The sequence below is a fragment of the Tachyglossus aculeatus genome, chromosome 14 (genome assembly GCF_015852505.1).
Source record: "Tachyglossus aculeatus isolate mTacAcu1 chromosome 14, mTacAcu1.pri, whole genome shotgun sequence".
NCBI classification, from domain to species: domain Eukaryota; kingdom Metazoa; phylum Chordata; class Mammalia; order Monotremata; family Tachyglossidae; genus Tachyglossus; species Tachyglossus aculeatus.
Genome location: NC_052079.1, coordinates 4,787,158 through 4,814,915, shown reverse-complemented (window position 1 = coordinate 4,814,915; position 27,758 = coordinate 4,787,158). Strand labels below are relative to the sequence as shown.

The following is a 27,758-nucleotide window of genomic DNA, read 5'->3' as shown; positions in this document are numbered from 1 at the left end:
AAACATATTAACAAAATAAAATAAATAGAATAGATATGTACAAGATATAGAGTAATAAATATGTACAAACATATATACAGGTGCTGTGGGGAAGGGAAGGAGGTAAGACGGGGGGATGGAGAGGGGGATGAGGGGAGTGAAGTGACTTGCCCAAAGTCGCACAGCTGACAAGTGGCGGAGCTGGGATTTGAACCCATGACCTCTGACTCCAAAGCCCGGGCTCTTTCCACTGAGCCACGCTGCTTCTTAAGTCTGCTTAAGTCTGTGAGCCCCCAGTGGGACAACGTGATCACCTTGTAACCTCCCCAGTGCTTAGAACAGTGCTTTGCACATAGTAAGCGCTTAATAAATGCCATTAAAAAAAAAATCCCAGCTCCGCCAATTAGCCGTGTGACTTCGGGCAAGTCACTTCACTTCTCTGGGCCTGACGCCGCCTTCTCTCTGAAGAAGAATACTGTTATATTGTACTTGCCCAAGTGCTTAGTACAGTGCTCTGCACACAGTAAGCATTCAATAAATATAATCGATTGATTGAAGAATGCCAATAATTCAGGGTCTAACAACAACAATAATAATAATAATTGTGGCATTTGTTAAGCACTTACTACGTATCAAGGACGGTACTATTATTTATTCATTTATTCGTTGGCATCTGTTCTCTCATTCTTAACTGTAGCCTCTCTCTATTGTGTCCCCTGGACTGTAAGCTCCTTTTCTGTGTCCAAGTGCCTGGTACCACACAGTGCTCTTTTCAGACTAGGTGCTCAATAAAAACTAAAAAAAGAAAGAAAAGTACTTGTTCCGCACCCTGTGCTTGCGCTATGGAACCACGCTCATCATTCCCAACGGGCTGCTCGGAAAACTCAATGTCAAGGGTTTTAAAGGATGAGTTTTTTTAGAGAACTGGTTGGCTTTTTCATTCCAGGAACCCTGCCAAATATTTAAGTTTGATTACCGAAAGGGAGAATGAGTTGAAACAAATTCACCACCAACCACAAATTAGTCATGAATAAACAAAAGCAGTATAATAGTACAGCCATAATCAGGCACAGCGCTACTTTCCCAGGGTAAAGTTTTATGCTATTCATTCATTCAATTCTATTTCCTGAGCGCTTACTTTGTGCAGAGTACCGTACTAAGCGCTTGGCTATCACCCCAGTGCTAGTTCAGTCCGGAACCCGAATCCTTAGTAACAACAGCAACGATAATAATAATGATAACAATAATAATAATGGCATTTGTTAAACACAACATACCCAGCCCTGTACTAAGCACTGGGGTAGATACAAGATCATCGGGTGGTACTTGGAGCTCACAGCCTTAATCCCCATTTGACAGATGAGGTAACTGAGACACAGAGGAAGTGAAATGACTTGCCCAAGGTCACAGAGCAGATAGCCCACATCTTCAGCTAATAAGGCAGGTCTATTTACCGTTAACCCTTTCCTGACCTCTCCCCACCGTGGCCACGCCATCCACTTCTGCGATCTCTGCACTTAAAGGCATAATTGCTTCCTTTTATACATGTTTGTCTAATTTATGCTCTTGAACTTTGTCTAATTTTATGTTTGAGTTCTCAGGTTTCTTGTCTCCTCCATTAAGTAGAAAGCTCCTCTAGAGCAGGGACACTTATCTTTTTCTTCTGTTGTAAACCTCCTCATTGCTTAGTTCAGCACTTTGCCCGATGCAGGGGCTCAATAAACACTGTTGATGATTACAACGACTAAGACAGGGTCAGCCGTATGCTAAGGAAGCAAAGCTTCCGATCAAAGTCACCTTCATAAAAAACACCTAATACAAATGGCATCGGAACCTAAAATTGTATGCTGTTACCGGTTGATTTTACGCTCTCCGATACCAATCAATAATATTTCTTGGACCTCTGTGTGCAAAACTTGCTCTGTACTAGCATTTGGGCGTGTATTAATACAAGTTCTGTGTAATATGTCAGACAATTCTGGGGCAGAGCTGTCAGGAATCTGAAACTGTCTTCTCCAGGAGGACTTCCCCAATTCATTTCTAATCACCCCAATTTATATCTGCCAACTGCCACCTCAGCTCTTCCAAGTCACCTAAGCCCTTAACTACCTTCAACCTCCTGTAGAACCTATTCCTTCTCCTGGTTAGAACTGATTTTAGTAATAATAATAATGGCATTTATTAAGCGCTTACTATGTGCAAAGCACTGTTCTAAGCGCTGGGGAGGTTACAAGGTGATCAGGTTGTCCCACACAGGGCTCACAGTCTTAATCCCCATTTTACAGATGAGTTAACTGAGGCTCAGAGAAGTGAAGTGACTTGCCCAAAGTCACACAGTGACAAGTGGCGGAGCTGGGATTTGAACCCATTACCTCTGACTCCAAGGCCTGGGCTCTTTCCACTGATCCATGCTGCTTCTAGTAGCTGTCTCCCCGTTCGACTGAAAGCTCTTTGAGGGCAGGGATCACTTCTACTAATTATTAGACGTTTTCAAGCACTTACAGTGCTCTCTGGACACACTGGATGTTCGATAAACACTACTGATTGATAGAACAGAAGGAGATGGTCTCCCTCAGGGGAAGGGCAGCAGAGTTCCAGCATATTTAGACTGTAAACTCGGCGTGCGCAAGAAATCATCATCATCATCATCAATCGTATTTATTGAGCCCTTACTATGTGCACAGCACTGTACTAAGCGCTTGGGAAGTACAAATTGGCAACATATAGAGACAGTCCCTACCCAACAGTGGGCTCACAGTCTAAAAGGGGGAGACAGAGAACAAAACCAAACATACTAACAAAATAAAATAAATAGGATAGATATGTACAAGTAAAATAGAGTAATAGTAAAATAAATAGAGTAATAAATAAATAGAGTAATAATATGCAAGAAATGCATCTGCCGACTCTGCTGTATTCTCCCAAGTGTTCACTACAGTGCTCTGTACACAGGAAGCGCTCAATAAATATCATCGATTGATATTTAGGGGGGGTAGGGGAGAATAAGGTCTGCTTTTAGGCCACCGGTGTGCTGTTTCCACTCCTCCCTCAATGCTAAAGGTAGCAGACTCCTGTCAGGACCCGACCAAGCCGAACAGATGAAAAGCAGTAAGTAACCAATGAACTAACAGCACCGTCTACTCTACATGCACAAGGATGGAGTTGTGCTGACAACTCACTCTCAACTATTGGAAACTCCACGCAGGAACAAGTCGAGAGCTACTGCCCTGTTCATCAAGCAATCAAATCGCATTTATTGCACGCTTACTGGGTACAGAGCACTGTACTCTGAGGAAGCATTCGTTCAATCGTATTTATTGAGCGCTTACTGTGTGCAGAGCACTGTACTAAGTGCTTGGAAAGTACAAGTTGGCAACATATAGAGATGGCCCCTACCCAACAAGGGGCTCACAGTCTAGAAGGCAGCATGGCCTAGTGGAAAGCGCAATGGCCTGGGGGTCAGAGCCCATAGGTTCTAATCCCGGCTGCACCAGGAGTCTGCTGTGTGACCTTGGGCAAGTCACTTGACTTCTCTATGCCTCACTTCCCTCATTTGCAAAATGGGAATTCAACATCTGTTCTTCCTCCTACTTAGAGTGCAAGCCCCATATGAGACCTGATTATTCTCTATCTAACCCAGCATTTACAGTAGTGCTTGGCATATGGTAAGTTCTTAATAAATGCTGTTATTATTATTATTACTATTACTAAGCACTTGAGAGAAGACAACATAGCAGAGTTGGTTGACATATTCCCTGCCCACAACTAGTCTATAGTCTAGAGGAAGGAAAGCTGGTCGGCTTTCCTGATGCAAAATACACATAATCTGAATGGCATTTGAAGTTGAAGACAAATAGAATCTATTTTTAAATAAGAATTACAGACTAAAACCTGGGTAATTTAAAAATTGCAATTATATTTTGCAATAAAAGATTTAATTCCACAAGTAAAAAAAATGACTTATTAAATCATATAAATTTTTTCTACTATAATGTAAATAGTTGACACGTTCCGTGCTGACAATGAGCTTATAGTCTAGAGGAAGGAAAGCTGGCTGGCTGCTTTGTAACATTTATTACTCAACAAAACCATACCTCCAGGTGCCCAGAGAAGACAGTCCTTGCCCGGTGGACTTTATAGATGGTTAAATACAAAGTATCATATGAATCATGCCATTTATGATCAATTATCTCTCTCCTGACGTAAAACGAACATAATCCAAGCAGCACTTAAAGTTGATGACAAATAGAATGTATGTTTTAAATACGAATTACATACTGAAACCTGGGTAATTCAAAAATCGCAATTATATTCTGCAATAAAAGATTTAATTCCAGAAGTAAAAAAAAAATGACTTTTTTTAAAATCATAAATTATTTTTCTACAACAATGGAAATAGTTAATACTTTATCCTTTTTACGTTGGAAAATTATTCTTTAGATTGTTCTTTGTACTATTTATTAGTATCAAATAACAGTGAATGGCATTTACCGAGTCCTTACTGTGTGCAGAGTACTGCCCTAATGCTTAGGTCAATAGAGTTGGCAGATTCAGTCCCTCCCTTCAAGGAGCTTACAGTCTAGTGGGGGAGACAGACATTAAAATAAACGACAGATAGGCAGAGTATAAGAACATGTACATAAGTGTGGTCTAGTGGATACAGCCCGAGTCTGGGAGCCAGAAGACCCGGGTTCTCATCCCACTCTGCCACTCATCTGTTGGGTGACCTTGGATTTGTGTGTTAGTGCAGTATCCTTTGGACAAACTAGAGGGATGACATCTACTAACTCGACTGTACCCTCCCAAGCACTTAATACAATGCTCTGCACACAGCAGAGGTTCAGTAAATATTATTGGTGGAACCGCATTTATGCCTGGTGCATTTTATTTCTCCTCTGAAGACACTTTGATTCTTGCAGCAGAAGAGTCAGGTAGACATTTAATCTTCGGGGACTTGGGACTGTGTGAACGTAAACAATTGATATGGGAAAAGTTATAGTGTGTGTGCCCTCTAATACTCACATAGAAAAATATAATCTAATATCACAGACCAAGAGTAGGCCAACCTCTTTAATAATGGCATTTATTAAGCACTTACTATGTGCAAAGCACTGTTCTAAGCGCTGGGGAGGTTACAAGGTGATCAGGTTGTCCCATGGGGGGCTCACAGACTTAAGCAGACTTAAGAAGCAGCGTGGCTCAGTGGAAAGAGCCCGGGCTTTGGAGTCAGAGGTCATGGATTCAAATCCCAGCTCCGCCACTTGTCAGCTGTGTGACTTTGGGCTAGTCACTACACTCCCCTCATCCCCCTCTCCATCCCCCCGTCTTACCTCCTTCCCTTCCCCACAGCACCTGTTTATATGTATATGTTTGTACATATTTATTACTCTATTTTACTTGTACATATCTATTCTATTTATTTTATTTTGTTAATATGTTTGGTTTTGTTCTCTGTCTCCCCCTTCTAGACTGTGAGCCCACTGTTGGGTAGGGACTGTCTCTATATGTTGCCAACTTGTACTTCCCAAGCGCTTAGTACAGTGCTCTGCACACAGTAAGTGCTCAATAAATACGATTGATTGATTGATTGAATCTTTGGGGACTTGGGACTGTGTGAACATAAACAATTGATATGGGAAAAGTTATAGCGTGTGTGCCCTCTAATACTCACATAGAAAAATATAATTAATCTAATATCCCAGACCAAGAGTAGGCCAACCTCTTTAATAATGGCATTTATTAAGCACTTACTATGTGCAAAGCACTGTTCTAAGCGCTGGGGAGTTTACAAGGTGATCAGGTTGTCCCACAGGGGGCTCACAGTCTTAATCCCCATTGTACAGATGAGGTAACTGAGGCATAGAGAAGTTAAGTGACTTTCATTCATTCATTCAATCGTATTTATTGAGCACTTCCTGTGTGCAGAGCACTGTACTAAGCACTTGGAAAGTACAAGTTGGCAACATATAGAGACAGTCCCTACCCAACAGCGGGCTTACAGAGTCACACAGCTGACAGTTGACAGTTGGAATTTGAACCCATGACCTCTGACTCCAAAGCCCGTGCTCTTTCCGCTGAGCCACGCTGCTTCTTGATAAAGGTTTCTTAGCTTTCAGGCAGTCTGGCACATTTCCATTTAAAAAGCTCAATTTCCTGATTTCCTGAAATTTTAAGTCTTTTCTACCATTAGTGGTGGATGCCGTATTACACACATCTGCAATTCTCCCTGGTTCAAGGCCCCAAGACTTCAAGGCCTCATTTTAATTTGGGGTACTTCTGATGCTAAAAACTATTTTCTGGGCAAAGTGAATCTGCCTGATGTTTGTGTATTTACTGAAAGGCAAAAAAGAAAAAAGAATCTCAGAAACATTGACAGCATTGCCAAATTAAACCAGGCTCATGTGGGTCGACTGTCTGAAGTCAACATTTTTGAAGTCCACGAGAAATCAGAACCTGAATGACCACGAGAGACCCTATTAAAAGTTCTTATTTCTACATTCAAAACTTAAGAACTGCAAAGCATTTCTGTCGCTTTAAGACCTATACACTCATCCCCAAGTACAATTTTCTCACCTCCTGAAGGCAGAAAAATTGGTACGGACCACTTGGGCTCACCTGTCTGTGGATTCTGAGGTAGTACTGGAATTGAGACAGTTACAAGCGGTTGGCCAATTCCCTTGCTTCTTGTGTTGGATACAAAGCCATTTCTGAGGCGGCTTCCACCCGTTACTTTCAAATTACGTAAAATTAACTTTGCCCCAACTGCCTGAGAAAAGCCAGCTGGCCATCCTTTCGTCTTGTGAGACGCGGTCTCTGGCTGCAAACATCGCTGCTCTTCCCCATGCGAGTGCTGATGGGTTGTGCTCTCCTTTCCATCACTCCTCACACACCAAATCAGGGACTGAAAATGAAAAGAGAATTTGTCGGGACTGTCACATTTGCAGCTCTGAGATCCCAGGAGTATGGTCCGTTTTTGTGGGTTTTTTTTTTAATCTGAAAGGGGGAAAGGATTTAACCTTAATCCTGTTTTTGGAAACTGAGTACCAAATGACTCTATGGCCTAAAGTCCTTCTGAAAATCATGTCTCCTACAGGAGCCTTCCCTGGTTAGCTCAGCTCCTCACCCCACAGCTATTTCAGCACTTCCATGGTAACTACACACTAGGGTTCTGAAATCTCCCCCACTCCCCAGTAGCACATATGTACATAGCTTTATACTCAACTGCTTCCTCCTACCTATAAGGAATTTTAGTACCTGTCATTCTGCTGAATTGGAAACTCCTCGAAGACAGGGGATCACGTCTACTAATTCTACTGCACTCTCCCAAACACTTAGTACAGTATTCTGTCCAGAGTAAAGTGCTCAGTAGATACTATCAGTTGAGAATGACAAACGTGGCCCCATACCCCAGGGGTAGGTAGTATGAGAAAAGCCTAATCCTTCAGACAACAAACGTTTCTACTGGAACCAAGAATTTCTCAGAGTGACAGGCAGCGAGAGAAGGGGCAGGGAGAAATGGGGGAAATAAATACGGGAAACCAATAATAATAATAATTGTGGTATTTTTTTAGTGCTCACTATGTGCCGAGCACTGTACTAAGCGCGGGGGTGGCTACATTTAAATCGGGTTGGACACAGTCCCTGTCCCTCTTGGGGCTCACAGTCTTAATCCCCATTTTACAGATGAGGTAACTGAGGCCCAGAGAAGTGAAGTGACTTGCTCTAGGCCACACAGCAGACAAGTGGTGGAGTCAGGATTAGAACTCATAACCTTCTGAATCCCAGGCCTGTGCTCTATCCACTAAGCCATGCTACTTCCTAACTACAGAGTTGTTACTCAACCCAGGCAGAATATTCTACAAGATCAGATAGTCACAAGTATCACTTATCATGATGAAATGAGGCTGTCCAAAGTAATGACAATTTCGCTTCAGGTTTTACTGCCTGGAAATTATCTCCCGCTGGGGACTCTAAAAGGAGGGGAGTCCTCGAAAATGGTTAGAAACAGAACCACTAGTAGGGTCAGTATGTCACACCAGTTAAAATCCCGCTTCAACCCAAAAGGTGAAAAGAGCACAGGTTCTGACTTGAAAAATAATTATTTGAAGTAACGCGCCATTTACACTTCAGAGCTCATCTGTGACCTAATAATGAGGTTCTCAAATTATTTTCTTAAACACAAGCTGCAGAATGCAATTAGTGCAGTCGTATTGCTGAATCACCCCGGGGGCACCGAACACACACCTCTCCCTTTGCTATTTATAACTCAAATCTCTGCTCCACTTCATCCGCAATCATTTCTGCGATGGAGAGGGAAGAGGTGGCAGCTGGAGAAGGGGCGTTTCGCACGTGAAGGATTCGACTTCCAATAGCCCCAACACCTCTGTCGAACACGAAGTCATCTATCAGATTCCCCTCGCTGTCCAGGGCCTGCGCTCTTACTCCCGATGGACCTCTAAAGAAACAAAAGCAGAGTTGTCAACTCTTCAGTGTCAAATGGCACCCCAGAAGTTTCACACCAACTAAGGTTTTGTGTCTCACACTCCTCCTTTGCACTTATGCATATATCTTTATACACTACGGCTTCCTCCTGGCTGTAATTCATCATACTGCCTTGTCTCCCCTGCTAGATTGTAAGCTCCCTGAAGGCAGGGCTCATATCTATTCATTCTATTACACCCTTCCCACTTCTTTGTACAGTGCTCCGCATACAGTAGGTGCTCAAATATAAATATCTTTGACTGACTGATTGATCATATGTACATCCACCCAAACCTGTTATCTTCTAGACTGTGAGCCCACTGTTGGGTAGGGGCCGTCTCTATATGTTGCCAACTTGTACTTCCCAAGCGCTTAGTACAGTGCTCTGCACACAGTAAGCGCTCAATAAATATGATTGATTGAATGAATGAATCTCCAGTACACTAGTGGAAATATCTTTTTGAAAAAGAGTCAAAATATGCCAAGGATGAAGTCCTCAACAGGAAACAAGTATAAAATGTACTGGCCCCCTTGGAGTAGGTAGAGGAACGCACACAAGTCACTCTTGCTCTGACAAAAACAGACAACAGTGTGTTACACAGGAGTGGATGAATTACTGGCAGCTCATTTGGGCCCTTCTTGTCAATCAATCAATCGTACTTATTGAGCAGTTACTATGCGCAGAGCACTGTACTAAGCGTTTGGGAGAGTGCCACGTAACAATAAAACAGAGTTGGTAGACAGGTTCAGCTCTAGTGGTTTGTTTTTCAGCTGTAGGAATGGTAGCCAAGTGCTTAGTACAGTGTTCTAGTTATCTTCTAGACTGTGAGCCCACTGTTGGGTAGGGACTGTCTCTATATGTTGCCAATTTGTACTTCCCAAGCGCTTAGTACAGTGCTCTGCACATAGTAAGCGCTCAATAAATACGATTGATGATGATGATGATGACTGTCTCTATATGTTGCCAACTTGTACTTCCCAAGCGCTTAGTACAGTGCTCTGCACAGTAAGTGCTCAATAAATACGATTGATGATGATGATGATGATGATGATGTTCTGCACACAGAAAGCACTCAAATACGACTGATTGGCTGAGGGACTCCTGAGAGCACTGCCCTGTACTAAACATTGGGACAGCACAGCAGAAGCCCAACACATGCTCCCTGCTCATCAGAAGCTCACAATCTAATGAGGAAGGTAGACACACAAAATTATTCACAAATCGTGGGAGCAGGAAGAAGAACAAGGATCAGATGGGGGTGGAACAAAAATGCCAGGAAGAAAATGTTATTATAAATAATTGACCAAGCGTTTGTACATATTTATTACTCTATTTATTTTACTTGTACATATCTATTCTATTTTATTTTGTTAGTATGTTTGGTTTTGTTCTCTGTCTTCCCCTTTTAGACTGTGAGCCCACTGTTGGGTAGGGACTGTCTCTATATGTTGCCAATTTGTACTTCCCAAGCGCTTAGTACTGTGCTCTGCACATAGTAAGCGCTCAATAAATACGATTGATGATGATGATGATGATGAATAGACGCATATACATAATCGCTGAGGAAGGGTTTAAATACATGCTGCTGAGGATAAGCTGGTTGAGGGGAAAAGTGCCTTTGGTTTCCTTATCTGTAAAATGGGGATAAAATCCCTCCTCTCCAATCAATCAAGCATACTCTTCCTCCCTGTTAAATTGTGAGCCCCTGAAAGACAGGACTGTGTCCAATATAATAACTTCACATCTACCCCGGAATACAGCTCTATGCTTGGCAGTAGAAAGGGCTTAACAAATACCACTACTTAACCAATACTATTATTATTATCATTATTATTGGGCATCCATGTATAAGCCTGCCCAGTCTCTCACTGTGAGGCACTTCTGCAATCAATTAATGGCATTTACTAAGCACCTGCGTGTAGAGCCCTGTACTAAGCACTAAATTTACAAAACTCAATCCCTTGCCCACAAGGACCTTACAATCTAGGGTGGGGATACAGAACCTGAAACAAAAACCTAGTCATAATAATTACGGTACTCGTTATGTGCTTACTATGAGCCAAGCACTGTTCTAAGCGCTGGGGGAAAATACAGATTAGTCAGGTCGGACACAGTCCCTGTCCCAAACGGGGCTCACAGTCATAATCGCCATTTTACAGATGAGCTAACTGAGGCTCAGAGCAGTTAAATGACTTGCCCAAGGTCACACAGCAGGCAAGTGGCAGAGTCGGGCACAGGGCTGACTGTCCCTGGGGTCTTCTTTAGAGTGAAGACTTCAGATTGTCTCCCCCTTTTAGCCTGTGAGCCCACTGTTGGTTAGAGACTGTCTCTATATGTTGCCAATTTGTACTTCCCAAGCGCTTAGTACAGTGCTCTGCACATAGTAAGCGCTCAATAAATACGATTGATGATGATGAGACAGATCTAGGCTGCTCCTCCCCACGTGGTCTGTCCATGGTTTCATCATCATCATCAATCGTATTTATTGAGCGCTTACTGTGTGCAGAGCGCTGTACTAAGCGCTTGGGAAGTACAAGTTGGCAACATTCAGGCAGGCTCAGTTCCCTTCAGCTTTCCATCTTCCGGGAGGAAGGACAGGGCCTGGTTTTTCTGTGTTCTCCCGATGAATAAGGCCTATTATGCTCCACTTACCCTCCTCAGTTGCCTATCAGTTGCTCATGTCCTTGCTCAACCCCACTTAGAGAACAATGGGTTGAAAGATTTTGTAAGCCTGAGACCACACTTAAGGGGGGGGGGGGAAAAACCCAAAGTAAAATTTGCTGATGTTTGAAAAAACAAAAAATAAAAAATAAAAAAACAAACCACACATCCAGAATGTCCCTCAAACCAGGCTTTTTCAGGGAGTTTTCAGGAAAGCACTCGGAGCGTTTATTCTCCACATTTACTAATAGCTTGTCTGAAGCGAAAACTTGCAGGAAAAACATGTGAAATGAACATAGAGCCAGTCAGATTATTTTGTACTCCCCTGCCCTGGGCTGAGTGACACAGATTAAATTTAATCAAAACAGTTTGTGCACAATGTGGGAACCAGTTTATCAATCAATCGTATTTATTGAGTGCTTACTGTGTGCAGAGCACTGCACTAAGCGCTTGGGAAGTACAAGTTGGCAACATATAGAGACAGTCCCTACCCAACAGTGGGCTCACAGTCTAAAAGCAGTTTAAATTGCTTATAGTAAATAATATTTTTGCATTAGGAAATATCTCTCCTGCAAACAATGGTAATTTCTCTAGTAGATCATTCACTTTTGTTTGCCATGACCCAAACTGAAAACAACTGAATGATTAAATAATTTTCCCTAAAATCACGCTCAGTTTGGACTGAGGCAACTCTTGAATGACGAGTTTCTCACACGTAATACTTCTTTTCATTTCTCATCCTAGTCTAATGTAACCTCAGATTCACAATCGGAGCAGAATACTAATATAAAGCATTTCATTTCCAAGAATAGCTTCGACTTACAGTTATATTTGGGTTGAAGGAGAGGCAGGTTTACCTGACAGACAAGGAACTTGGATCAAGGTTTACAGTTTTTTGTTTCTTTAATTCCAACCGACCTCAAAACTCGTAAAGTAAAAACTAAAAAAAAAAGCAGACAAATAAGCTTGAATCTGCTATTTTTTCTCCCTGAATTGCAGCTCTGTGGCCAAATTCATATGGGATGGATATATACAGGAAGCCGTAACTGGCCAATAAGATACTCAGGGCTTCAGAAGATTTCAGAGAAGGCTTGTTTCAACCACTAACTTCACAGAATTGGTAGGGGCAGGGGATGTGTCTGCTAATTTTGTTGTACTGTACTCTCCCAAGCGCTTAGTACACGCTCTGCACACATTTACTGAGTGCTTACTATGATTGATTGATTAATAGAGAGTTGAAAGGGATCTCCAGAAACCATCTAATCCCAGACCTCTACCTCCAGGGCCTGTATTTTTAAATGTAGGCCTCAAAGTGCAAAACAGGAAACTCTCAAAAGCCCTCCTGCAAAACTGGGCGAAAAAAGGTACTCCTTCTAGCCTTAGCTAGAAGGACAGTCTTTTAGACTGTGAGCCCACTGTTGGGTAGGGACTGTCTCTATATGTTGCCAATTTGTACTTCCCAAGCGCTTAGTACAGTGCTCTGCACATAGTAAGCGCTCAATAAATACGATTGATTGATTGATTGATTAGCTCATTTTGGGCGGGGAATGTGTCTACCAACTCCCAAGTGCTTAGTGCATTGCTCTGCACACAGTAAGCACTCAATAAATATCACTGATTGATTATAAGAACAGAGAATAGATACTTGGCCTTCTCGCTTCCCTCTCCAAATGCACTTGTCTAGTCTGTAAACTCCTTGAGGGCAGGGATCGTCTACACCAGCTCTCTTATACTGTACTCTCCCAATTGCTTAGTTTAGTGTGCGGCACACAGTAAATGCTCAATAAATACAACGGGTTGATTATATGTATGATTAATTAAACATCCAATTATTCACTCATTCAATTGTATTTATTATCATCATCATCAATCGCATTTATTGAGCGCTTACTGTGTGCAGAGCACTGGACTAAGCGCTTGGGAAGTACAAGTTGGCAACATATAGAGACAGTCCCTACCCAACAGTGGGCTCACAGTCTAAAAGGGGGAGACAGAGAACAAAACCAAACATACTAACAAAATAAAATAAATAGAATAGATATGTACAAGTAAAATAAATAGAGTAACAAATATGTACAAACATATATACATATATACAGGTGCTGTGGGGAAGGGAAGGAGGTAAGATGGGGGGATGGAGAGGGGCACGAGGGGGAGAGCACTTACTGTGTGCAGAGCACTGTACTAAGGGCTCATGTTTTTATAAAAATATTTTCTGTGTTTCCTTTGATAGAATGTAAGTTCCTTATGGACAGAGCTCGAGTGTCTGTTGTAGTTTCCCAAGTACTAAATACAGGGCATTCTATGCACCCAATGGATGCCCCATAAATACCACTAATAATACAAATAAATCCTGTAACTTCAAACCCCCAAATAAAACATGGCTCTTTCCCTGAAGCCCTACGGAAAGATTATCTATTGCAATCTCTGCTTATCATTTCTCTCCTATCGTTTACCAGTATGGTTTCCAATCATGATTGTCCAGAATAACTTTCTGATGTCAACTGTGCCCAAGATGCCTCCACTTGTAATGTCAAAACTAAATCAAGCAACACCAAATGGCAGAATGCAGCCACTGAGATTTATGACAATCTCCGGTTCCCTGAAAAGTGTAATAATTGTGGAATTTCTCAAGTGCTTATTACGTGCCAGGCACTGTACTAAGTGCTGGGGTGGGTACAAGTAAATTGGATTGGACACAGTCCCTGTCCCATATGGGACTCACGGTTTTAACCCCCATTTTCCAGGTGAGGTAACCGAGGCACGGAGAAGCGAAGTCACTTGCCCAAGATCACAAGGCAGACAAGGTGACGGAGCGGGGATTAGAACCCAGGTCCTTCTGACTCCTAGGGCCGTGCTTTATATACTAGGTCACGCTGCTTCTCGATGAAAGCACCATTTTGCCTGCAACCATTATTTTGGTGTTTGGTTTTGTTCTCTGTCTCCCCCTTTGAGACTGTGAGCCCACTGTTGGGTAGGGACTGTCTCTATATGTTGCCAACTTGTAATAATAATAATAATAATAATAATGGCATTTATTAAGCGCTTACTATGTGCAAAGCACTGTTCTAAGCGCTGGGGAGGTTACAAGGTGATCAGGTTGTCCCACGGGGGGCTCACAGTCTTAATCCCCATTTTAGAGATGAGGTAACTGAGGCCCAGAGAAGTGAAGTGACTTGCCCAAAGTCACACAGCTGACAATTGGCGGAGCAGGGATTTGAACCTCTGACCTCTGACTCCAAAGCCCAAACTCTTTCCGCTGAGCCACGCTGCTTCCCCGAAGCAAGCACGCTGCTTGTACTTCCCAAGCGCTTAGTACAGTGCTCTGCACACAGTAAGTGCTCAATAAATACGATTGATTGATTGGGCTTGGTGCTTCCAGCTGGTTACTGGGGAACTCGATGTGTTTCCCTTAACTGCATCAGAGGCCAACAATTTCTAATCTCTTTGCAATGGGTTGCAGGGAAAGACAGACAACACTCTGGCTCCTCCAGGCTGCGAACTGCACATGGAGGCATCTGCTGGCACTACTTTCTCCTTGGCTTTTAGTTGCAGACATGAAGTAAATCCACAGAGAGGAATGTAAAAAGAAAGTGATGCAGCTGTATTTTTTAAGCCATGGTGGTGGAGAAATCCGGGTCCGAGATGCATAATTCTGTTGCACTGTACTCTTCCCAGCACTTAGTATGGTGCTCTGCACATAATAAGCACTCAATAAATACCACTGATTGATTGGCATCAACCTATCTCAATTTTTTATTATCAATAAATCAGTGGTATTTATGGAGCACTCACTAGGCAGAGAACATTGTACTAAGCGCTTGGGAGGATACAAACAAGAGTTGGCAGACACTTTCCCTGCTCACAAGGAGCTTACAGTCTAGAGGGGGAGACGGGTATTAATATAAATAAATTATGGGTACATACATAAATTCTGTTGGACTGTGGGTGGGGTGAATATCAAATGCTTAATGGGTCCAGAACCAAGAGCAGAGGTGATTCAGGAGGGAGAGGGTGTCGGGGGAAAGAGGGCTTAACAGGGGAAGATCACTTGAAGGAAATGTGATTTTAATAATGCTTTGCAGATGGGAAGAGTGGTGGTCTGTTGTTCACGAAGGGGGAGGGAGTTTCAGGCCGTGGGAGGATGTGGGCAGGGTGTCGGTGGTGAGATAGATGAGATCGATGTACAGTGAGTAAATTGGCGACAGAGGAACAAAGTGGGTGGACTGGATTGAAGTAGCTTTGGAATGGCCAGAAGTCAATATAGGAGAACAATTAGCAACTAATCAGACATTGACCATCGACCTTCAGAGCCACACTAAAGCGTTTTCCTTACCTCAGGACATCGCCGACGGTAACTTCCGGTATGAACCTTTGAAGTTGCTTCAGCTGTGCACTAAGGAAACATGCTTTGTACAATTCGCTCATCCCATAAGAAAAATTTCTGAACACCAGCTTGAGCAAGCCACTGAAAGCAAACAAAATAAAATGCTCGTGAAAGCCAATACGCATATCGAAAAGGTAATCCCTTCACTGGTTTCCTGATATAACTCCATGCAGAAAATAAAATGCTCGTGAAAGTCAATACGTACACCGAAAAGGTAATGAATTCACCAGTTTCATGATATAATTCCATGCAGGAGAGGGAAAGGCTGTTAACCCAAGAGTAAATAAATTATTTTGACAATTGGGTAAATTCTCCATTTCGCCCCCACCAAAAAAGTGACGCAGGAAACGAGATGGTGGCAGAGAATTAACAGTCTGGAAAAAAAACTATAGCATCCGAAAATAGAATTTGGACCTACACCCGGAGGATGATGTATGTGCCTGGAGGCTCGTAAGCCAACGATGTAATTTTATAAATAGCAAATGATGCAAGGCCAAGGTGTGGACCGGCCTGTAGGCCCTCGGAGGCTCTCAGGGTCTCTCATGCTACCATCTAGCCACAAAAACCAATCCCAAATGTTACCTCCCTCTCATCACCTTGTAACCTCCCCAGCGCTTAGAACAGTGCGTTGCACATAGTAAGCGCTTAATAAATGCCATCATCATTATCATCATCATCACCGCTCATAGACCGTGGAGGCTAAAAGCAAGGATCCAATCAATTAATCAGTGGCATTTACTGAGAGCTTACTATGTGCAGAGTACTCCACATATTGCTTGGGAGAGTCCAACGGAATTAATAGACATGAATCCTGCCCACAATGTGCTTACTTCCAGTGTAAAGGGGGAGACAAATAATTTAACATACGATTTAAAGATATCATCATCATCATCATCATCAGTCGTATTTATTGAGCGCTTACTGTGTGCAGAGCACTGTACTAAGCGCTTGGGAAGTACAAATTGGCAACATATAGAGACAGTCCCTGCCCAACAGTGGGGTCACAGTCTAAAAGGGGGAGACAGAGAACAAAACCAAACATACTAACAAAATAAAAAGAATAGATATGTACAAGCAAAATAAATAGAGTAATAAATATGTACAAACATATATACATATTTGTACCTAAGTGTTGTGGGGTTAGGGGTGGGACACATATCAAGGTCACAGATCCAAGTGCATAGATGACGTAGAGGGGAGAGCGAGCGGGGGAAAGAGAGGGCTTCATTGGGGAGGGCCTCTTGGAGGAGATGTGACCTTGAAGGTGGAGAGTGGTGGTCTGGCCTAAATGGAGGGGGAAGGAGTTAGTTCCAGGAAGCATTCTCACAGATCTCAATCCACCTCTGTATTGACCATGGAGTCTCCTTTCCAGGAGGACGACAAGCCTCCTCCCTGAGACGTCAGGACAGGGAACCTGCCCCACAGCATCGATTCCAGTGCCGGGAGCTTGCGCAGTGCCAATCGCGCTCTCTCATCCCCGCCAGCTGCGTTCCCCGCCCAAGGATGCGGCATGTCATAACGGGCCCCTGAAATTTTTTACAGACCATACCCATCTACAGCCAGGGTGACCGGAGCGGGGTGCCGAGGCTGGGCCGTTAACGCCGTGACCGGGACAGGTAGTTTCTCTGGTAACTGTAGGGGGTCTTCACTGTCCACACTAGCCGGCTATTTTTCCGGATTCGTGCTGGGCCGTCTAATCTAATCTAATCTAATAATGGCATTTATTAAGCGCTTACTATGTGCAAAGCACTGTTCTAAGCCCTGGGGAGGTTACCAGGTGATCAGGTTGTCCCACTGGGGGCTCACAGTCTTAATCCCCATTTTACAGATGAGGTAACTGAAGCACAGAGAAGTTAAGTGACTTGCCCAAAGTCACACAGCTGACAATTGGTGGAGCCGGGATTTGAACCCATGACCTCTGACTCCAAAGCCCATGCTCTTTCCACTAACAACCCAAGTGGGTCTTTGGTCACCGCTGATGGAACAGCTCCTACTTGAAGGGCCAGCACTAGAACCCAGGTTTCCTGATTCCCAGTTGCGCCCTTTCCACCGGATCAAAATTGGACGACAGGAATCGGAAAACCTGGGTTCAAATCCTGGCTCCGCCCGGGCACTAGATCTCCGATCTCGTAATACCCCTGACACGCCCCAGTGGGCAACGAAAGAAGAAACAAACGTCCCCCTCCCGTCCCCATTAAAATGCACCCACTCAACAACGGTATCGAGTGATTAAAACACAGACGTTACCTATTAATAACCGCATCCACCACGTCTCTGGAGCTGAAGTCACAGGCTCTGTAACCTTCTCGTTTGAAGGCGAGAACCGCGTTAGGGCCGAGCCAGATACTCCCATCCATCCTTGGGGTGAAATGGACTCCCAGGAAGGGAAACCGAGGATCTGGGACCTACAAGGTTAAACTGAGCCCTCAGCTTAAGAAAAACCATAATTATTATTATAATATTAATGGTAATCCAATGCTGCAGTCAGGTCAGTACTAGAGAAAACATCCGTTCGACAACCTAACGCTCCTTTTGACAGTGGATACCACAGTGACTTTCCACACATTTAAATTTCTTTGCATTCTCAGTTTATTAATCCACATCTACCGGGAAGTTGACTGTGAGACCTATGTTGGGCTGTTGCATCCGATTTTCTTGTAACCACTCCAGTGCTTAGCACATCATCAATCGTATTTATTGAGCACTTACTGTGTGCAGAGCACTGTACTAAGTGCTTGATAATAATAATGATAATAATAATAATATTTGTCAAGGGCTGTTCAAAGCCCAAAGGGGGAGATACAAGCTAACTGGGCTGGACAAAGCCCCTGTTCCACATGGGGCTCACAGAGTTAGTCGCCATTTGACAGATGAGGTAACTGAGGCACAGAGAAGTTAAGTGACTTGCCCACGGTCACACAGCAGACTAGTGGCGGAGTCGGGATCAGAACCCAGGTCCTTTTCACTCCCAGGCCCTTGCTCTATCCACTAGATCACACTGCTTTCCCAAGAAGCAGAGAAGCATTGATAAATTTATCAAACACACTAAAGTGTTTGATAAATACCACCGTTATAAATGAGTCTCCAAAACCCTGGAGACTGCAAGTTCCTCCTGAGCAGGGCTCGTGTCTACCAACCCTAGTAAGCACTTAGTACAGTGATCTGCACCCAGTAACCGCTCAATAAATACCACTGATTGATGACAGAGTGACTGAGTGGAAATTGAGAAAGAGCCACAATGGTTCCACTGAAGTCTATTCTCTTTTCATGTGGAACAGCCCTACAAATGTGGCCTCCTAACTGTGGGAAGAGATAGATGAGAAGCAGCATGGCATAGTGGATAGAGAACAAGCCTGGGAATCAGGTCAGGCGCTCTAATCCGAGCTCTGCCCCTTGCCTGCTGTGTGAACTTGGGCAAGTCACTTCACTTCTCTGGACCTCAGTTACCTCTTCTGTAAAGTGGGGATTGAGAGTGTGAGCTCCACGTGGGACAGGGACTGTGTCCAACCTGATTTGCCTGTATCCACCCCAGTGCTCAGTACAGTGCTTGGCACATAGTTAAGTGCTTAACAAATACCGTTATTAATTAATTACAGCTGGGTAGACGCGGCCTCGGCCCCAGTTAAGCTCTGGTCAAACCTCCTCTGGGCACTGGGCCAATAAGGGGAGCTGATAGGGGATTCTCATCCCTCCCTCAAAGCTGTCTGAAGGCACCTCATGAACCCCCAAGACTGCGTGCTCCTCCTCTAGACTGTAAGCTCATTGTGGGCAGGGAATGGGTCTGTTTATTGTAACACTGTACTTTCCCCAAGTGCTTAATACAGTGCTTTGTACACAGTAAGCACTCAATAAATACGACTGAATTGAACGAATGAATTCCGACTCTATTATGTCGGTCTCTCCCAAGTGCTTACCACACTGCTCAGCAAGAAGGAGCAAGGCCCTGCTGAGAGCTCACCTCCTCCAGGAGGCCTTCCCAGACTGAGTCCCTTCCTTCCTCTCCCCCTCGTCTCCCTCTCCATCCCCCCCATCTTACCTCCTTCCCTTCCCCACAGCACCTGTATAGACGTATATATGTTTGTACATATTTTTTTTCACTCTATTTATTTATTTTATTTGTACATATCTATTCTATTTATTTTATTTTGTTAGTATGTTTGGTTTTGTTCTCTGTCTCCACCTTTTAGCCTGTGAGCCCACTGTTGGGTAGGGACTGTCTCTATATGTTGCCAATTTGTACTTCCCAAGCGCTTAGTACAGTGCTCTGCACATAGTCAAGCGCTCAATAAATACGATTGGTGATGATGATGAAGAAGCAGGCACTCAAATATCCCGGACTGCTCGCCCGATGCGACTAGAACACTGTGATTTCATACCGGATAAATGTTTCCCTTAACGAGGTAGCATTTTTCTGGCTTGAGAAGTAGGTAGTCTCCCCGGAAAGGCACGATGCGGGGTTCGGGACTGCAGCCGCTGAGCTCGGAAAGGCGGTCCGAGTGAAGTCCGGCACACGTCAAAACGTACCGGCAACGAACTTCCTCTCCCTGCCCCAAAACAAAAGGGAAAGAAGAAGCAGAGAAGCAGCGTGGCTCAGTGGAAAGAGCCCGGGCTTTGGAGTAAGAGGTCATGGGTTCAAATCCCGACTCCACCACATGTCTGCTGTGTGATCTTGGGCAAGTCACTTAACTTCTCTGGGCCTCAGTGACCTCATCTGTAAAATGGGGACTAAGACTGGGAGCCCCACGTGGGACAACCTGATCACCCTGTATCCTCCCCAGCGCTTAGAACAGTGCTTTGCACGTAGTAAGTGCTTAACAAATGCCAATCATTATTCTTTTAGACTGTGAGCCCACTGTTGGGTAGGGACTGTCTCTATGTGTTGCCAATTTGTACTTCCCAAGCGCTTAGTACAGTGCTCTGCACATAGTAAGCGCTCAATAAATACGATTGTTGATTGATTGGAAATGGGAAGGAGATAGGGGGTTAGAGCACGAGAGAAATCGCCACAAAAAGAACAGAACTGGAGATGGAAGAAAGTGCCAACAGAAATCAGAACAAGGAATTTTAGCCTCCTGGTTTTGCTAAGAGGGCAGTGTGCATACTCATAGGTTTACTGGAAAATCATTTTAGTGGTAGTGCACTGCACTAGGCAGTTGAGAAATCCAGGATTACAAAGCGACATGTTCCCCGCCCACAAGCAGCTTACACTCATTTATGTCTGGATCTTTACTATCAGCACCAAAAATGACTACGAATTTAGATCCGCACGGGCCTTATCAGTCACTTCAGTGGATCGCTAAAGACACCAAAGTGCACACCCACTGAGCCCGAGCATTTCTTGTAAGACTGCAATCGTATTTACTGAGCGCTTACCATGTGCGGAGCACTGTACTAAGCGCTTGGGAGAGTATAATGGAGATCTGGAAGTGAGAAGACAGCACTGCCACAGTGAGCCTCCGGGTAACTAATTAATAATGCAAATGTTAAGCATTTACTTCGAATCTTTCAACCGACAATGAGATTTGGATTCCTTTATTCCATCACTAAAATTTGTAAACTTCTATTTTCAGAGTCATCTGAATTTGGGTTCGTTTCATTTTACGGAGGACGAATTTCCTCTCAGTTCATTACTATTTACGGACCCTAAATCATCTACCCCAGATGAAAAGGCAGAGGAGAAATAAGGTGGCAGGGAGGGGGAAACTTTAGAAAATGAAATGGTCAGCTTAAAATCCTTACCTTTGAATTCCTAATAACAACTGGATATTTCATTCCTGCAACAAAATCAGATAGAGAAAACTTGGGAAGAATGAGACACAAGCGTTTCCAGCAAACGGAGGTCTAAGACATTTGCTGTTGCTGCTCTAAGTATGGATGGGTTGGGCACCGGGCTGGAGTCAGACTGCATCATATGGATCAATCAATCAATCAATCAGTCGTATTTATTGAGCGCTTACTATGTGCAGAGCACTGTACTAAGCGCTTGGGAAGTACAAATTGGCAACACATAGAGACAGTCCCTACCCAACAGTGGGCTCACAGTCTAAAAGGGGGAGACAGAGAACAAAACCAAACATACCAACAAAATAAAATAAATAGGATAGAAATGTACAAGTAAAATAAATAAATAAATAGAGTAATAAATATGTGCAACCATATATACATATATATAGGTGCTGTGGGGAAGGGAAGGAGGTAAGATGGGGGGATGGAGAGGGGGACGAGGGGGAGAGGGAGGAAGGGGCTCAGTCTGGGAAGGCCTCCTGGAGGAGGAGGGGGTGGGGGGGTGCTATGGATGGGGGTGGGGGGTACTATGTTGGACTGGCGGAATTGATAGGATGCCCAGACAACACTGTAGAGCAACCAAAGGCCTCTTAAGCAAATCACACCACCGCTGCGGACTTTTCTCAGTACAATGAATCAATCATATTTTTTAAGCGCTTATTCTGTGCAGGGCTCTGTACTAAGCACTTGGGAGGGCACAACACAACAAAATAACAGATACATTCCCTGCCAACAATGAGGTTACTGTCTAGAAGGCAGTTTCTGTCCAGTCAGCTTCTTGCTGCTTGGGGAAGGGGCAGCAGAGCGAACCTTCCTACCTTTCCTCTGGCTCTCCTAAGCCAGTTTTGTGGCCAGCCTCCATGGCTCACCCTCACCTGTTGCCTCTCCCACTGGGATGGATTCCTGTCACCGCTGCCCCCTTATCTGGTCACCCCAATAATAGTAACTACGGCATTTGTTAAGCGCTTACAACGTGCCAGGCACTATTCTAAGTCACCTCTCGTGCTCCATCCCCTCAACCTCATCATCACCGGATGGGTCCCTGTAGTGATATTTACCAGCATCAATTTTACTGCGAAGGCAAGAACCGCTAACATCCACGGGTCCCAAGGTGGCCGTCCCCAAATTGTCCCCCTACCCCCACTGGAAATACTCAGGGGGAGAGGGCTGATGCTTACCTTCTATACTGCCCATGGGGCTTTCGTTGACCACTTCAATGTGCTTCACTTCAAAATCAGTCACAACATTCCCGCCTGCATCCTGAAAGTCTTCGGCATAAGACAGAGACACCTGCGTATAGTTCACGATGCCAGTGTAGGGGGAATCGATGGCCAGCAGACCCTGGATGAGGATTTTGGAAAACGGCAGAGGAACGAAGAGTGAACGAACTCTGGTTACAGCGGGCTTGGACAGTTGATGCTCAGCTGGAGATATAAGCCCATCTTCCCCACTCTCCGCCTTTTTTATGGTATTTGAAAAGCACGACTATGTGCCAGGTGGAATAGATACAAACTAATCAAGTTGGATACAGTCCCTGCCCCACATAGGGCTCAGAGTCTTAATCCCCATTTTACAGATGAGATGGCTGAGGCCCAGAGAAGTGAAGTGATTTGCCCAAGGTCACAGAGTCGACAAGAGGCAGAGCCGGGATTAGAATCATTCATTCATTCATTTGTTCAATTGTACTGAACCTAGGTCTTTTTAACTACAAGGCCATGTTCTATCCACTAGGCCACAAAATTTTCCCTCCCACCTAATGTAATTCAGCTAAAGACAGAGTCAATCAAATTTACTGAGCGCTTACTATGTGCAAAGCACTGCACCAAGCACTTGGGAGAGTACAACAACAGACACATTCCCTGCCCACAGCGAGCTCACAGTCTAGAGGGAGAGACAGGCATTAATATAATTAAATTACAGATATAGACATATGTGCTTGCTCCATTGGCTCCATCATTTTGATCCCAAATTGCCACCAAGAACAACTACACACATTGCCCTAGAGCCAAGACAAAGTCTATTGTTTGAATGAGAAGGCAATCAGTTCCTTAGCCTAGAAACCTATAATTTATAATATATGCCCTCTTCACAACCCTACACAGCGTGACTTCCAGGGTGGAGAATCACACAACAGTACCACTTTTGATTCCTGCAGACAGCTATTATAAGAGGCTGCAGAGCTGGGGTGGGAATTCAATTTATTAAACTCCTCTGCTAGAATGTGAGCGTTGGGGACTTAGTGAAGAGCTCTTCATAACCAACTAATCAGTGGCATTTATTTTTACGATTACTACTACTACTACTACTACTACTAATGCTATTTGTTGAGTGCTTACTATATGTCAAGCACTGTTCTAAGCATTGGGGTAGGTAGGTATAAGTTTATCGGCTTGGATGGAGTCCCTGTCCCATATCGGGCTCTCACTCCTATCCCCATTTAACAGATGAGTTAACTGAGGCACAAAGAATCAATCAAAGTTAAGTGACTTGCCCAAGGTCACACAGCAGGGATTAGAACTTAGGTCCTCTTGATGAACGCTTACTGTGTACAGAGCACTGTACCAAGCAATTGGGAAAGCACAGTACCCACAATGAGCTCACAGACTAGAGGGGGAGTTGGACATTAAAATACATTACAAATGGGATAAATGCTGTGGGACTGGGAAAGGAGTGGATATCCAAGACCCCTAGACTGTAAGATCATTGTGGGCAGGGAATCGGTCTGTTTATTGTTGTATTGTACTCTCCCAAGTGCTTAGTACAGTGCTCTGCACATGGTAAGTGCTCAATAAATATAACAATGAATGAATCATCATCATCATCAATCGTATTTATTGAGCGCTTACTGTGTGCACAGCACTTTACTAAGCGCTTGGGAAGTACAAGTTGGTAACATATAGAGACAGTCCCTACCCAGCAGTGGGCTCACAGTCTAAAAGGGGGAGACAGAAAACAAAACCAAACATACTAACAAAATAAAATAAATAGAATATATTTTGAATGAATGAATTTTGAATGAATCCAAGTACTTAAGGGGGAAACAATAGGTGCTTACTGAATACTGTTGATTTGATTGACTTACTAGACCCTGAGCTAGCTACAAATGTTCTCCGCACAGAAGATGGATTTATCTACGAGAGGAAAAAACAGAGCGTCCGCTCTGTGCTGCTTACGAGAGAGAATAAACCGAACTCCCCTTTAAGGGTGAATCTCAGATGCTTCTGAAACCCAATTTACGCAAGGCGTATTAAGGCTAGCGCTGGCGCTTTGGACTGACCTATTCATCACTTTGCTAAGATTCTGATTGAATTCTAACGCCGAAGAGGAAGAAAAGGTCCCTAAGACTGGCACTGATGTCCATCCACAATCAGATTTACAGTCCTCTACGTTGAAAAATCAGTTTTCTGTTTCCTCAAAAACAGCCACCACTCTAGCTAGAAATGTCACCTCGTCACATGGCTTTCTGCATAGGATTCTGGCATGCCTGAGTCCAAAGAATAACGTCCCAAAGATGGTTATTGTCCTAAGACCGTCCACCAGACACCCCCCCGTCCACTCCAGCCTGATACCCAGAGGAACAGTAGCGTTCTTATTCTGATTTTGGCTCAAACTTTTCCTCTGACTCAAGATTTCTGGGGTGCAGATGAAGAACGTTTTTGTTCTTTGTCATTTGAACAAGAGAAAGTGTGAGCGAAAGAGAGTAGGTCCTCCTGTTTAAACTGGAGCAAGATCTGTGAGAAGCAGCGTGATCTAATGGATCAAGCCTGGGAGTCAGAAGGACCTAAATTCCGATCCTGGCTCCTCCACTTTTCTGCTGTGTGACCTTCAGCAAGTCACTCCAATTCTCTGGGCTTTATCTGTAAAATGGGGATTAATGCTGTGAGCCTCATGTGGGACAGGGACATTGTTCCCAGCACTGGAGCAGATACAAGGTAATTAGTTTGGATACAGTCCTTGCCCCACATGGGGCTCACAGTATTAATCTCCTTTTGCAGATGAGGTAACTGAGGCCCAGAGAAGTCAAGTGGCTTGCCCAAGGTCACACAGCAGACATGTGGCAGAGCTGGGATTAGAACCCATGTGACCTCCATCTCCCAGGTCTATGCTGCTTCTCAGGTTACTCGAATACAGCGCCCTGAAAAATCATGGTGAATGGAAGGGGCCCATGTCTTGGATAAGTGAGCAAATCAGCAGCCCCAGAAGAGAGGGCTTGTCCGCGGGATCACTGTACTGGTGATATATGTTGCAAACTTGTACTTCCCAAGCGCTTAGTACAGTGCTCTGCACACAGTAAGCGCTCAATAAATACGATTGATTGACTGGTGATACAGTCCATCCATCAGTGCTATTTTTTGAGCGTTTACTGTGTGCAGAGCACTGTCCTATGTGCTTGGAAAAAGCATAATGGCTTAGTGGAAAGATCATGGGCCTGCGAGTCGGAAGGACCTGGGTTCTAATCCCAGCCTGACCACAAGTCTGCTGTGTGACCTTAGGCAAGTCACTTCACTTCCCTGGGCCTCAGTTACCTTTTGTAAAATGGGGATAAGTGTGTGAGCTCCACGTGGGACAGGGACTGTGTCCAACCTGATTGATTTGAGTCTACCCCAGCACTTTGAACAGTGCCTGGCACAAAGTAACTTCCTCCTTCTCCTCCAGTGCTTGGCGCATAGTAAGCGCTTAACAGGTACCATAATTATTATTATTACAATGTAACAGACAAATTTCCTGCCCACGAGCATAAAGTCTCCAGTTACCATACACTAGAAGCTGGAATAAAAAAGCCCTTTATTATAATAATAATAATAATGACGGCATTTGTTAAGCGGGCCTCTGAGGGGGTAAGTGGGGCTGCGTGACGAGGGGTTGGGGCGGGTCCTGTTCCTTGCTGCTTCACGGCCCGGGAACCCAGTAATAATAATAATAATAATAAAGCCCACCTCCTCCAGGAGGCCTTCCCAGACTGAGCCCCTTCCTTCCTCTCCCCGCTCCATCCCCTCATCTTACCTCCTTCCCTTCCCCACAGCACCTGTATATATGTTTGTACATATTTATTGCTCTATTTATCTTGTACCTATCTATTCTATCTATTTTATTTTGTTAGTGTGTTTGGTTTTGTTCTCTGTCTCCCCCTTCTAGACTGTGAGCCCACTGTTGGGTAGGGACTGTCTCTATGTGTTGTCAACTTGTACTTCCCAAGCGCTTAGTACAGTGCTCTGCACACAGTAAGCGCTCAATAAATATGATTGATTGATCTTACCTCCTTCCCTTCCCCACAGCACCTGTATATATGTTTGTACATATTTATTAATCTTGTACATATCTATTCTATTGACTTTATTTTGTTAATATGTTTGGTTTTGTTCTCTGTCTCCCCCTTCTAGACTGTGAGCCCACTGTTGGGTAGGGACTGTCTCTATATGTTGCCAACTTGTACTTCCCAAGCGCTTAGTACAGTGCTCTGCACACAGTAAGCGCTCAATAAATACGACTGATTGATTGATTGATTAAGCGCTGTTCTAAGCACTGGGGTAGATACAAGGTAATCAGGTTGTCCCACGTGGGGCTCACGGTCTCAATCCCTATTTTCCAGATGAGGGAACTGAGGCACAGAGAAGTCAAGTGACTTGCCCGAAGTCACACAGCTGGTAAGTGGCAGAGCCAGGATTAGAACCCACGGCCTTTGGCTCCCAAGCCTGACCCTTTCCACCTTTCAGCATCCGCCTGACCAAGGCCTTCCCTAAACCTCCCCTTCGTGCTCTGGGCAAGGGGGTAGCAGGGGGCTGGGGAGGGGGCTCGGCGACAACAAGCAGGCCGAAGCCTCACCAAGGACCCCGGCCACCTCGGGTGGCCTGGGCGAAGGTCACTCACCCTGCAGTAAGGCTCCTTCCTCTGAATCTCCTTAGAGTCGATCAGCCTCAGCCCCGGGACGCCGTTCTGCAGGCCTCGCTCGTACAGGGCCTTGAGCCGAGGAAGCTCCTCTTGTTCGGCCGCCACGATCAGCTGCGGGAAACCACAGCGAACCCCTGAGCGAACCGAGGTCACCACTCGAGCCACTGAGAGGCCAACAGGGGTGCAACCCTGAGCTCGAAACCGGGGGACACGAAACGGCTCCCACCCAAGACTAGCCTCAAAGGCCGGTGGACTAAAAAAAAACCAAAACCCATCGTCCGCACAGGTCTGGTTTCTAATCCCACTCCCTTAATTCCTTTCCCTCAGAGAGTCGACGTGCTTCATCTCCATCCCCACCCTCCACTGAGTTAGATCCAATGGAAGAATATTAATCCAGGAGGGAAATACTTATAACCATCCTTGTAATAATAAAAATGTGAGCTCTATCATCATCAATCGTATTTATTGAGCGCTTACTATATGCAGAGCACTGTACTAAGCGCTTGGGAAGTACAAATTGGCAACATAAGAAATCAAGTGAACTCCAAGAAAAAAGACGGTCTTTAACCCCAAATG

The 27,758-nt window shown here is 44.4% G+C and overlaps 1 protein-coding gene across 1 annotated transcript in view; it reads right to left on the bottom strand.

Annotated features, from left to right (window-relative positions):
• Positions 1-6,450: 6,450 nt before the first annotated feature.
• The window catches only part of L2HGDH (L-2-hydroxyglutarate dehydrogenase), a 26,436-nt gene continuing 5,128 nt past the window's right edge, over positions 6,451-27,758 (bottom strand). The window contains exons 4-11 of the mRNA XM_038756738.1: positions 27,162-27,293; positions 22,472-22,634; positions 21,249-21,283; positions 19,886-20,053; positions 17,757-17,914; positions 15,459-15,590; positions 8,224-8,434; positions 6,451-6,880 (exon numbers count right to left, since the gene is read on the bottom strand). Of these exons, the coding sequence (XP_038612666.1) occupies positions 8,239-8,434; positions 15,459-15,590; positions 17,757-17,914; positions 19,886-20,053; positions 21,249-21,283; positions 22,472-22,634; positions 27,162-27,293 (984 nt within the window). The 3' untranslated portion in view covers positions 6,451-6,880; positions 8,224-8,238. The remainder of the gene's footprint in view (positions 6,881-8,223; positions 8,435-15,458; positions 15,591-17,756; positions 17,915-19,885; positions 20,054-21,248; positions 21,284-22,471; positions 22,635-27,161; positions 27,294-27,758) is intronic.